Raw genomic sequence first — 13,830 nt, forward strand, 5'->3', positions numbered from 1 at the left:
CTGCGCGAGGCGAGGCCGCCCGGGCCGAGGAAACCGCCCCCGGAGCCTCGCCTCGCCGGCCGCCGCCGCCCGGGCCGCAGCTACGGCCGAGGCGGCTCGGGGGCGGCGCCGGCGGGCGGGGGCTCCGGGGGCGGTTTCCTCGGCCCGGGCGGCCTCGCCTCGCGCAGAGTCCGCAGAGGAAGCGCGGCGGCCCGAGAACCCGGGCTACCCCCAGCTGCGACCGAGACGTCGGCCTCCTTTCCCGGCGGCGTTGGCCCGCTCCTCGGGCGGCTCCTCCTCCTTTGTCTGGGTTCGCAGTCCCGCGCGGGGTACAGCTGACCTCGCCCTCGCCCTCGCCCCCGCCCCAACTACCGCTACGGCCGCGGCAGGCGGAGAGCGGCGGCGGCAGCTCGTCTCTTCATCGCCTCATTCCCGCCCTCCCAACAGGCAACGCCGCCCGGCCCGCTCGAGTCACCTCCAGAGGGCCCTGGGGATCGGGCGAGCGAGCCACACTCTGGCGCGCACAGTGCTGGCCACCGCCGCCGCCGCCCCTTCAGACGCCGCGCACAGCGCCCCGGGGCCGCCGCCGAGCTCCGGGCCCCAGCAGTCGCCTCTCGGCCCGCCCCCTCGGCCCGGCGCTCATTATCCCGGGTCGCCGGAGAAGCCCCGCACGGAGCATGCGCGCCGCGGAGCAGGCAGAGGCGCCGGCCGGTCGCGGACTTTCAGAGGCGCGGGGGCCCGGCCGTGGGTGTCGGCCTGTGCTAGGGACTTGCTGGGGGCCTGTACCAGATCGACTCTTCAACTTACTGTGTCTAACACGAACGCTCCCTTCTCTCGACCTTCCCAAGACAATCCTGACTCGGTGCCACTCTTCGAGGACGACAGTCATGGGAAGCAATTCAGGACGGGGAGAGAAAGGGACATTCGGGCTGGACACGATGTTTAACGTATGTGTATACATAGGAGGTAGTTAACTATTTCATAGTGTGATGTTTTGGGGATTGAAAGGTGAGACGCGGAAAGCCCTCAGCCACCAGTGAGGAAGGGAAAGAAAGAACGGGCGGCGGGGCGGGGGAGTACATGCTGTATACTTCAGTTCCAGGATCAGTAACTCAACAATTATCCTCTTCTCAAACACACCTCAATTTGTCATTTGGCAAAAATCGGAAAGACAGAGTTGGAAAATTTATTTTTCTAATCCAAGTACCCACGGAATCACGAATTTCTTCTAATAAAGTCACATCCACATTCCCATGTACTTGGGATAAAGGGTAGGATAGTAAAATGCTTGTATTTCTCCAATTACTTTTTCAGTGACGGCAGACTTTGACTTCTACAGACGGTTTTTTACTTTTCTTTCCTCGTCCGGAACTCCAGCTGTAAACTACTAGGCTGTCAAACGAGACTGTCATTATATTTTCTTACAAGAGAGTAAAGTGGTCAGTAGGAAGTTTCATTCTTGGCCAAGGAGGATATTGGAAGCCTTCTGAGTCAAATTTGGCTGAAGACACATTCTGTTTACCCAAATCTATATTTAAATTTTAAAATTGTTAATATTTTTAAATCAAGAGATTTCATATAAAAATGGATTTCCAGCTTCTGGACAAAAATCCAGGAACACTGGGTGCTGCTGCATTCCTGCAAAGGAATAGTCAGCAAGCAGGCAGTCGGTAGTGGCTGCCCTCTTTAGAAAAGTATGCCATCCCGGGGCGCCTGGGTGGCGCAGTCGGTTAAGCGTCCGACTTCAGCCAGGTCACGATCTTGCGGTCTGTGAGTTCGAGCCCCGCGTCAGGCTCTGGGCTGATGGCTCGGAGCCTGGAGCCTGTTTCCGATTCTGTGTCTCCCTCTCTCTCTGCCCCTCCCCCGTTCATGCTCTGTCTCTCTCTGTCCCAAAAATAATTAAAAAAAAAAAAAAAAACACCAAACGTTGAAAAGTATGCCATCCCATTTCCAGTTGGCTATACTCCCTACCTGGCACTCTTCACTCTTTTATTATGTAACCTGCCTAGTCTCTACAGGCATCTGAGTTGTGATCTCTGAGCTAGGCAAACAGAAATGTGATCCACTTGCATGAGGAGGATAATCCAAGAATTACTCCTGTAAAAATCCCAACCAGACAAAAGGGCCATCTAGAAAAAAATGTTGGATCCATACCCCACATGATACGCTAGGATAAATTCCATTATGTATCAAAGACTTAAATGTAAAAAGTTAAAACCATAAAATAATTTGTTTATAATTTCAGAGTACAAAAGACCTACTATGATATAAAATCTAGAAGCTTGGTAAATCCATTTTTTTTTAATGTGTGGCAAAAACAAAAACCATCACAAGGTAAGGCAAAAAGCAGATGACAAACTGGAAAAAATGTTTGTAACTCATTTTCTAAATAGTTTATTTCCCCAATATCTAAAAGAGTTTCTACAAATTAATAGGACCAAACTTAAGGGGAAAAAAAGGATAGCAAATACGAAAAAACACAGTTCACAGAAAATGAAATATGTCTCTTAAACATAGTACAGATGCTCAACTTTACTCATATTACAAGAAATTTAAATTTAAATTATACCGTTATTTTTTACCTATTAGAATAGCCGCATAGATCCAAAAGTTTGATGATATACTATGTTGGTGAGAATATGAAGAAACAGATACTCTAATATATTATTGGTGAGAGCTTAAATTGGTTCAACCTCTACCAAAGGCAACTTGACACTATCAAAGTTGCAAAGGCACATACCCTTTGACCCAGCAAATTCGAAGAATATGTCCTTTTGACACACTTGCTCGAATGTGAAATGATTTAACACAAAGTTATTGATTGCAGTACTGTCACACCAAAAGCAAAACAAAAATGCCCGAGAAATAAACAATTTAAATAATTGTCAGTAGGTATCAGGGACTGGTTCAACAAATAATAGTAAATTCGCAGAATGGAAGCTATAAAATCATTTGAAAAGAACCAGGCCACTGTGTTCAGGTCACTTGAACATTATCAAAGAGACAGTGCAAAGTGAAAAGAGCAGGGTTTGTAATCTAGTATGCAGAGTATGCTACCACTTGTGTAAAAAGAAATGGAGGCAATATTTTTTATGTATAATATCTCTGCAAGGCTGCACAAGAGATACTGACAATTTTTGTTGCCTCATGAATCAGTGAACTGGGTGGCTTGGAGGAGAGGAGATTCTTTCATGGAGTACATTTGGGGCATTTTGAATTTTCAACCATATGAATGCTGTACTTATTCAAAACACTGATGAATTAAAAAACATTTTAAAAATAATACAGGGCACCTGGGTGGCACAGCCGTTTAAGCATCCAACTTGGCTCAGGTCGTGATCTCGCATGATCTGATTGTGTCTCCTGCTCTCTCTGCCCCTCCCTCCTCATGCTCTGTCTCTATCTCAAAAATAAATATTTAAAAAAATTTTTTTTAAATAATAAACACTTGCTTCAAGTGTTAAAAAATGGAAGTATTAGGGATACCTGGCTGGCTTAGTGAGTAAAGCATGCTACTCTTGATCTTGGGGTTGTGAATTCGAGCCCCACATTAAGTGTAGAGATTACTTAAAAACAAAATCTTTTTTAAAAATTGGAGTATTAAACATACTGATACTATACTTGGTCATAAATTTGAGTTAAAATTAATATGCTAGTTATTTGACAAGTACTAATTTTGTCTTTTTAGAATTTAGAATGGCTTTTGGGAGATAACTTGAATAATCTAAGCACATCTCAAATTTTAAAAGGCAGTGAAAATTTTAACAGTAATATTCTTGCACTGAAAAGCATTTTCAAGAAGGACTTACTCAACATTTCTCCCATTTACTCTCTCCTACTTCCTCGATGTATTTAAAGCTACAAGTGCTGCCAGTCAGAAGCAAACCAAAGCAAGGCCACAGGAAACAATAAATGTCATTGTCACTCACTTTCACGGTTTGTTGCTGTAGCTAACTCTGGTCCTTTTACAGTCCACCTGCTGGCAAGAAGTTGGAGCAGGCTCTCAGACAGATCATGTGCCCTATCACCCTTATATGAGGCTTATGCCCAGAAATCCAACCCCCTGTGTAAAAGATAGCATACCAGAATGTCTTCCTAAGAGAAACTATAATGATTTATGAAATTCCGATTTGATTGATTTACTGTCCCCTCCACTGCCTGCAAAGCACTGTGTGTTTATGTGTTATATATATATTCTGCTATGGAACAGAAACCATGTTCCCTGGTGCTCGGGGGGTATGAAGAGGACACTGAGGTGAGCCAGATATTGCCACCACTACCAAATGGAAAGATACTTTTGTAAATGGGGAAGTGCTCTACTTTTTACCTAAAATATAAACCTCATTTTTATATTAAATGCAAATAGTTTTTTTCATTTTTCTAAGGTTGGCTGCTATTTAAAGCTATGATAGTTCATGTTTTACACACAAAAAATTCACTTGAATCAGTTTTATGAAACTAAAAATTATGTTTACAACACAAAAACTCATTAAAATATTTTAATATTAATTTACATTTTCTTATCTCAGAAATACACAAAACTTTTAAATATTATATCAGTATTACACAACAAAACCCTATTGATATAAATATAAAATGTTTTACAAACAGAATAACCTGCACATTCAAAACACTTTCAATAACTTTTTTCACTTATATTTTTTGGGGTATAATATAGACTCAAATGGAATGAGGGTTGCTTTAATGAGGACAGTTATTTTTATAATTTCAGTCTTTCACAGCTTAGTATATATGTAATCTCACTGTTTATGAAATAGAGAATTGTAAAATTTTCCATCTCTTAATAGTCTTGCGATGGAACAGAAAAATATCCTGTGTGTCACATTTCTTGGAGGAATCAGTTGTTATGAAGAACCATTAGGGCTAATTTCTTCTGTGAATGATTTCTAAATGCTTTCAATATGTTCATCCCAAGTGTCAAATAATTGCCTAGTCTCTACCTGGGATGTGCTACTTCTTGAACATGAGTTGATGGTGTAGCCTTTCAAATTAATGGTTGAGGTAGCTCAGACAATGTAATCACTGAGGCTTGAAGTGAAAAAGAAGAAAACAGAAGTTTTTCCTTTCAGTCAAAATACACATCCTTCTTACTTATCTATCACACAGATTTGGAGAGATAAGAGGAAAGAATGAAGAGTGGAAGATTAATCCTGAGAGAGTATATATGAGGGAAGGGATGAAAATGTCTCGCCTAACTGGTGGTGCTGTAATAAAGTTTCCCCAATCAATGGGCTGCCATAAATTCATTTATATTTCTATTTTCCAACTTTCTGAATTGCAAGAATCATTTCAACAGATACCACACACATATATACAGTATACAGTATTGGCACTGGGCAATAATTTAAATACTCATGAAGTACACGTGAATGTAAGGCACTTTTGCGGTTTACAAAAGTGAATGCCTCAAAGTTAGGTATTTCCTCAAAATGAAGAAATATCCTCATAAAAGTTCATAGGATCCCTGAAAACCAAGTAGGCATGAATAAAATAGTGATCTTGGCTAACGTTTGAGAAACCTGGTATGACTGAAAAACAGAGATATAGAGGTAAATTTTTAAAATTACAGAGTTCTATATATCAGTGGCAGAATTCTAAAACTGCTCACATAAAAACCTATCAGTTCTAAGTTCTTTTAGTTTTGCAACCACAGAAGACTAAAGAGTAGGCAACAACCATTCATAGTGTACTGCTGTTTGGATTTAATGGGAACCCTACACCAAGTCAGTTATAAAAAGACTGGGAATAATAAAGGGTTTGCATTTCCTTTGCAAAGTTATTTCTTACAAATATTATAGCTAAGATAGAATCTTATTCAAACTACTTAAAAATGTGAAATTTCATAAATTTTCTTTAAATCAAGAATTTTAAATTCCCAAATACAAATACTGTTGCTCTAAATAATGTGAGCTTTCATTTGATCCTTCAAAGTTAAAAGGAGGTTTGCAACCTACAATATACTGTATTTTCTGATCTAGGAGAGAAAAAAAAAAAAAAGCTTAGATACTATAAAGACAAAAAGTTAAGGGAATAATCAATTTTTTGTGCCATCGTTTCCAGAAATTCTAAGAGTCAAATCTCCAGATCATGGCTGGTGAGGAGAGGTCCATAACAGTCAAGGATTCAGTACAGACACAACTGTACCTTGCTTCTTTATTCACAAAGGAGCATGGACTTTAAAAAATTATTTTTCTATGTTACAGCATTCTAACAATTCAGTTGTTATCTAAATGAGATACCTAACAATAAGATTTTCAAATCATTTTCCTTAAAGAATACAATTAGTATATTCTTGTTGCTGAATGTGGAAATTAAAATGCATACTTAGCTCCTTACATTATTTATAATTTAAATCTTTGTTGCACTTCATCTGCAATCATTCCAGAAATTGCAAGAGAAGAAGTAGCAGCAGGGGAAGGTGCATTTCTCACATGAAGAATGCGATTTCCAATATCCCCAACTCCTCCATCAAATACAAAATCTTCTATCAGATTTCCATCTCTATCCAGGGCTTGGGCTCTTACTCCAGCTGGACCTCTGCAAAAACATGATGGTAGTCAACCGACTAGAAGAGACAGGACACTTTACAGATCAGTGGTTTCAGAGTATTCTTAAAGCAATAAAGTCTTTATTCTTCTAAATGCACCATTATGTGGAAACCCAATAGGTTTGTGTTTAGCCAAAGGCTATCAGTTTGGTAGGGTAGCCTGTCAAACATATCCTTAGCCTAGAGCATAATGCCTGCCACACTACAGTGTCAATAAATGCTTACCAAATGAACACACAAATGGCAAGTTACTTATAAATATTTGTTTTTCCCAAAGTAGCAGATAAACCCACATTTAATTAAAATAGATGCATTTTTAATTTGGATTTATAAGATGAATTTATTACAAAATCAACCAATGGGAATAAATAAGTCTCTTCTGACTAATAAAAAGCAATAGAAGTGGGAGTTATGTATGTCAGTTGCATTCCTAAATATGTGAGACAGGATTCTATTTATTTTTTCATTTTGTTGAGTATAAATTAACATTTATAGAGAAAAATATTTACAAATGGCAACAAGTTCTTTTTTGTGATTTGTTTCTATTTTCAACAGTTTAGCCTTCACTATCAGGATAACCTTCAATTAGCTAAACAGAGATGATAGAAAAAGCACAACTTGGCAGCATGTTCATACAGTAAGAGGCTTTACTACTGAAAGTTCAGCTTTATAACACTTGACTTCAAAAATTAGTTTTTTTAAAGATAGTTAAAATTTACAAATGAAATCTAAATAGACTATTTTTGAATCCAAAACTACCTCCCTTGTACAAAGCCAAGCAAGGTTAGGTCATAGATTGGATTTGTATGTCATGTGGTGGCTGCAAACTCCCAGCTCCTAAGGGTGTGACCTAGGGCAAGCCTGTCCATCATGGTGCTAACCAGCTAAATTTACTGGAAGCCTTCAGTCTGTTGCACATGAGCGAGCTGGATGCCACTGTGGGGCTCTGAGAATCCTGAATTCTTATTGGGTTGGTGAAGATTCCACATACAAATTCTTGAGGTTATCTTCTTTGATCCATTCCATAAAGCCATCAGTAGAAATCCTGACACCCACTGGATCACCAAACCAGTCCACAAGCACAGGGGGATGCAAGGACTGACATCTGCAGGCTGCAAGAACGCAGCCTTTGGAGAGGATCACAAGTTCCACCACACTGTTAGTGGTTCTGGCCACCTAGCATGGAGAAGGTGCAATCCTCTCCAGCTCCGCTGGTACCACTAATGTAAGCAATGTTTGTAACATTCTTACCTAATAAACAATTTAAGACAGTCATGTCAGCTTAAAAGCGTTCTTTGTCTGTTAAAATGAGTTGTTTGCAGATTGTTCCAAGAGCACATTGTCAAAACTATTACAGTGCAATACTGTTTGAAGACTATTAAGTGATGGTGTATCCTGTTTCTGATAAACACTTCTCATTTCTGTCCTTGCTTTATCTTATTGGGGAGTTTATACGTCAGTGTTTAAAATGCTGTTTGGCATAGGGGCGCCTGGGTGGCGCAGTCGGTTAAGCGTCCGACTTCAGCCAGGTCACGATCTCGCGGTCCGTGAGTTCGAGCCCCACGTCGGGCTCTGGGCTGATGGCTCAGAGCCTGGAGCCTGTTTCCGATTCTGTGTCTCCCTCTCTCTCTGCCCCTCCCCCGCTTATGCTCTGTCTCTCTCTGTCCCAAAAAAATAAATAAACGTTAAAAAAAAAATTAAAAAAAAAATAAAATAAAATGCTGTTTGGCATAATAGGTGTAAAATCTGTAAAAGTGGGATGCAGAAGCTAGCCATGTAGGTTTACTGGTGCATATAACGAAGCCCACACTTCACTGGGGTGATGTAATGCTCTGCTGGCTTACTCTCAAATGGCTATTTTGAGACACTGGGGCACGTGGGTGGCTCAGTGGGTTAAGCATCTGACTTCAGCTCAGGTTCGTGAGTTCAAGCCCCACATTGGGCTCTCTACTGTCAGCACAGAGCCTGCTTCAGATCCTCTGTCCCCTTCTCTCTCTGCCCGTCCCCTGTTCATGCTCTGTCTCTTAAAAATAAACAAACATTTTTAAAAATGGCTGTTTTTAGGGGTTTGGTAAGGACAAGCTTTTTAAATTGTATTCTGCTTGGAAATGTGAAGACTATCCTAATCTTTTATCATGCTTATATGCAGAATAACAAAGTTAACTAGGGACCACATTTTTAGGTTGAATCCAATATTCCATCTATGTAACTGCTGCTTCTAAAAGAAGAGTTTAAAAGAATGCTACCATTTTTAGGAGAATTGAATAAACCTGTTGCAAGAGGGTTCACTTACAAATGAAAATAAATCCTACTTAACCTAAAAAAAAAAAAAAAGAGTACCTCCCTTGAAACTGTTCAGAAAACACAGTTTGAAAACAGCTGCCTTAGGGGTGCCTAGCTGGCCCAATTAGCAGAGCATGCAACTCTTGATCTTAGAGTTGTGAGTTCAAGCCCCATGTTGGGCACCGAGCTTACTTTAAAGAAAATAATAATTTTTAAAAAAGAGAAAAAAAAATAGCTGTCTTATACACACCACAAGACTCAACAAATAAGGCAACCATATTAAACATTTTTAATGATTCTGGGCCAATGAAAAGAAGTACTTGAGGAAGACAGAATAGGAGATCACTGCCCTCTAATGATAATAAGATAATAATAATAATAGTAATAATAATAATAATAATATATGCTATTTACTAAGTGCTTTCTCTGTATTAGGAATTCTAATTCTGACAACAACTGTAAGAGGCTGATACAAGTATATATTTAACAGCAAAGAAATAGATTAAATAAGCTGCCTGAAGTCACAGAGCTATCCTATTCATTTGTAGAGAGGTAAATAAGAATTACAACAAGGGTGAAAGATTCTATAATAAAGGTAAATATTCTTTTTTTTTTTTTAATTTTTTTTCAACGTTTTATTTATTTTTGGGACAGAGAGAGACAGAGCATGAACGGGGGAGGGGCAGAGAGAGAGGGAGACACAGAATCGGAAACAGGCTCCAGGCTCTGAGCCATCAGCCCAGAGCCTGACGCGGGGCTCGAACTCACGGACTGCGAGATCGTGACCTGGCTGAAGTCGGACGCTTAACCGACTGCGCCACCCAGGCGCCCCATAAAGGTAAATATTCTTACAGAAGGCTGCAAGGAATCTGGACAGGAGAGTTTTAAGGTGTAAGTATTTCCAAGTAAGAATCAGATACAACACATAGAACATAAAAAGAACTGGACTGATGCTAAGATGTCTTAAAGATACGTATCAACTGACACACCATGTTATCAGTCAGCACGCACTCCACTTTGTACATTCTGTTTTTGTAGCTTATCGCAACCCATCAAAGCAGCATTTGCCCTTCTTTTCCTGAACAATGCTGCTGTTGCTGTTAAGAGCACCTCCAAGAGTTTTCTTGTTCCACTCCTTTTATCTGGTAGAAGGCCAACATGGAGGGGGCACAGAGTGGCATGACCAGCTGTTGACGTTTAGTGAAGAAAACAAAACTTTTTTTTTTTTTTACAGAGGTTTAGTTAGTACATTCCCCTAACTTTCCCTTCTAAGCAAAAATAAGTTAATACTGATTAACTACAGTTACAAATGTGTCTCATATTTATTTCTCTTACAAACACCAATTATCTTCAGTGTCCCCTCCTGCCCAAATGTTCAAAACCTATAATCCAAACTGTAAAAAACAATATACAATATTGTTCTTCTAAGGATCTCACTTTATCTCAAGCTAAAGTTAACTATTTCACATGAAATGTTTAAAATTTTTTTTTAATGTTTTATTTATTTTTGAGAAAGACAAAGCGCGAGCTGGGAAGGGGCAGAGGGAGGAGGAGACACAGAATCCAAAGCAGGCTCCAGTCTGTGAGCTAGGGGCACAGAGCCTGATGAGAGGCTGGAACCCATGACTGTGAGATCACGACCTGAACCAAAGTTGGAGGCTCAACCAACTGAGCCATCCAGGTGCTCCTAACATGAAACGTTTACCAAATTCTTCAGGTTTCCTCTTCAGCACTTAATGCAACTTCAGGGTTTTTCTTTGCACAATTACATACAGGCATTCCCCCTCAGAACACCTCAGCTTGAGATGAGTATTATCACTTGAAATTTCAGGTAAGATAAGCCATAAATTTCTTAAGGGTCAGCATCTTCTACAACACCCCTACCTCACCCTCATGTCTAGATTTGTGCCTTGTGTATAGTAAGTACTCAGTAAGACTAGAAACTTAATTTTTTAACTTCTAATTCTTTAAAACTCCATTTTAATAGCTGAAAGAACAATTTAGTAAATTTAGTATTTGTTAATTCAGCTACATTTAATTGTTTAGAGCTATCTGTAGCTATGTATTTTGCCCTATCTGTGGCTAAATTTAATGGGAATATAAGTTCTAGATGCTTAAATATGTCTAGAAACAAAAGGTGAATATGAGGGGCACCTTGGTGGTTCAGTTGGTTGAGTGTCCCACTCTTGATTTCGGCTCCAGTCATGATCCAAGGGACGAGGGATTGAGCGCTATGTTGGGCTCTGTGCTGTGTCAAGTCTGCTTAAGATTCTCTCTCTCTTCCTCCATCCCTCTCCCATTTGTGCATACTGTCTCTCTAAAAAAATTTTTTTTAATGTTTATTTTTTGAGTCAGAGAGAGACAGAACACGAGTAGGGGAGGAGCAGAGAGAGGGAGACACAGAATATGAAACAGGCTCCAGGCTCTGAGCTGTCCACACAGAGCCTGACACGGGACTTGAACTCATGAACCATGAGATCATAACCTGAGGCGAAGTGGGACGCTTAACTGACTGAGGCACCCAGGCGCCCCCTCTCTCTCTAAAATGAAAAACAACATAGGGGCGCCTCAGTAGCTCAGTCAGTTAAGCATCCAACTCTATTTCGGCTCAGGTAAGGATCTCATGGTTTGTGAGATCAAGCCCCACATTGGGCTCAGCGCTGGCAGCCCAGAGCCTGCTTGGTGTTCTCTCTCTCCCTCTCTCCCTGCCCCTCTCCTGCTCTCAATCTCTCTCTCTCTCTCAAAATAAATAAACCTTAAATTCTTTTTTAATAAAAAAAGAATATGTAACTAATGGCATTCCTTCATCTGAAAAGTGCTGTATTTATTGCTTTATTGTTCTGTGGCAGGCATTAACCTGTGAGCTAGAAAAGAACTATGAAAGGCTAAAACTGATGTCTTTGACCAGTTCCAAATAGGACAACTTAGTATTTTATAAAACTCACCATGGGATCTACTGTTAATCTAAAAATAGAAGTTCGCATGAGCATATTGTATGGGGAAAGTAAACTACTCCATCTTAATTTCCAAACATGAAGGAAGAGTATTTTTGTTACTTACCTTCACCTTAGCTGGATTGTGACAAGAGAATATGGTTTTTCTATGCCCAGTTTTCGAATTTTGTTGAGAACCTGATTTAGGGATTAGAGCTTTTTGAGTCTCTGTAAATATTTTCTGAGGGCTTGAACAATACAAGCAGTTTGTAATGGGGTTTGGGGAGTTCTATACATCCATTCAATCAAGAGTTTTAATTGTGTTATTCAAATCTTCTAATATTTTATCTGCTTGATCTACCTTCTATCAACAGACATGTCTTAAAATCACCCACCACAATTGTGGATTTGTTGATTTCTGCTTGCAGTTATGTCCATTTTTGTTCTCTTTTTTCATATCTCTGTTATATGCAGCAAGTTTATAGCGACCTTCTTTATCTCTAACAATTTTTGCCTTAGACTGTATTTTATCTGAAATGACCCAGTATTTATCTTTCTTCCAATAAGCCATTTGCCTAGCACATAGATGCATTTTTTAATCCAATGTGACAATTTCTGCCTTAACTATTAAGTACACTTACATTTATTGTAATCACCAATAAGTTTGATTTCTATTATATTATGCTATTTAACCTGATTTTTCTGAGTTTTTCTCATCTCATTTCTTGGCTTATTGAATATTCTCTATTTTTCTTTCCTCCTGTACTAAATTGTAAGTTATATAATCTATTTCCATTCTTGTATTTCGTTTACTTATGAGATGGGATTCACCGTGCATCCTGTGAATCTTATGTCATTTTGCCAATTCTAGGAATTTCTCAAATACTCCTCTGCAAAGTATTGCCTCTTTTCAATTTCTCTGGAAATCCTATGAGATATAGCCTGGAATCTTCTCATTTTCTTCTCTTTTAATTTCTATGTCATGCACCTTTAGCTTGCAATGTTCTCTAAATTCTTCAGATTTATCTTTCAACTTATTAATTTTCTTTTAAGGTAGGTCTTACCAACTTAGTCATTTGAGTTTTAAAATTTAAGAAGTATATTTTTCTATTCTAGAAATTCTAATTAGTTGGTTTCCAAATTTGCTCAGATTTTGGGGTGGAGGGGGTGTCTTATTCTTTTTCATGTTTTCTGTTCCTTTTTGTTTTTAATTCACTGGGTTATTTTATGGTTTCTGATATTACTATTAACCATTTAAATTCACTAAGTTACTTTATGGTTTCTAATATTACTATTACCCAAAGTTATTAGGGGTCTAATTCTGGTATTTATTCTATGTGCTTATTCTCACTCATGGTGCTTTGTAATATTTGATGGCGTCCTGTTCAGCAGGACTTTATCTGGGGGAATACTATACAGGATGGGTTGAGGTTATGTCCTCCATGGAGGTTTTACATTTGCTTCTATCCAGTGTTCCAGAAGTATTACCATCCTTGGAGCACTTTTTTTTTTAATGGATATTTTTAAACACATACAAAAGTAAAATGAATAGCATAATGAACTGCTATGTATATATTACCTAGTATCAACAATAATCAACACCCAGCTAATTCTGTTTCATCTACATCTCCACTCACTGTCCACCTCTCTTCACTGGATTATTTTAAAGCAAATCTTAGACAGCATATCATTTTACTTCATTTCTTTTTAAAGGATTCTTAAAGGGGTGCCTGGGTGGCTCAGTTGGTTAAGTGTCTGACTTGATTTCGGCTCAGGTCATAATCTCACAGTTCATGAGTTTGGGCCCCTGTGTTGGGCTCCGTGCTGACAGCTCAGAATCTGCTTGGGATTCTTCCTCTGCCCCTCCTCTGCTCACACATGCATGTGCACATTCTCTCTTTCAAAATAAATAAATAAACATTAAAAAATCATAAAAATAAAAGGATTCTTAAAAATAATAATTCAAAACTAATAATTGCTTTGTATCAGTAATACTTAGTCTGAGGTCAAATTACCCTGATTGTCACTGTCTCTAATTTGTTTAAAGTGAGAGAGAGAGAAATGGTT

The 13,830-nt window shown here is 39.3% G+C and overlaps 1 protein-coding gene across 4 annotated transcripts in view; it reads right to left on the reverse strand.

Moving 5' to 3' along the window:
* Positions 1 to 4,462: 4,462 nt before the first annotated feature.
* L2HGDH (L-2-hydroxyglutarate dehydrogenase) overlaps positions 4,463 to 13,830 on the reverse strand; it is a 44,483-nt gene continuing 35,115 nt past the window's right edge. For all 4 annotated transcript variants that reach the window (XM_040477086.1, XM_040477085.1, XM_040477087.1 and 1 more), the window contains one exon: positions 4,463 to 6,537. In XM_040477086.1, coding sequence (XP_040333020.1) covers positions 6,342 to 6,537 — 196 coding nt within the window. In that variant the 3' untranslated portion in view covers positions 4,463 to 6,341. The remainder of the gene's footprint in view (positions 6,538 to 13,830) is intronic.

This window comes from Herpailurus yagouaroundi, unplaced genomic scaffold (genome assembly GCF_014898765.1).
Source record: "Herpailurus yagouaroundi ecotype Mexico unplaced genomic scaffold, PumYag 141, whole genome shotgun sequence".
NCBI classification, from domain to species: Eukaryota; Metazoa; Chordata; class Mammalia; order Carnivora; family Felidae; genus Herpailurus; species Herpailurus yagouaroundi.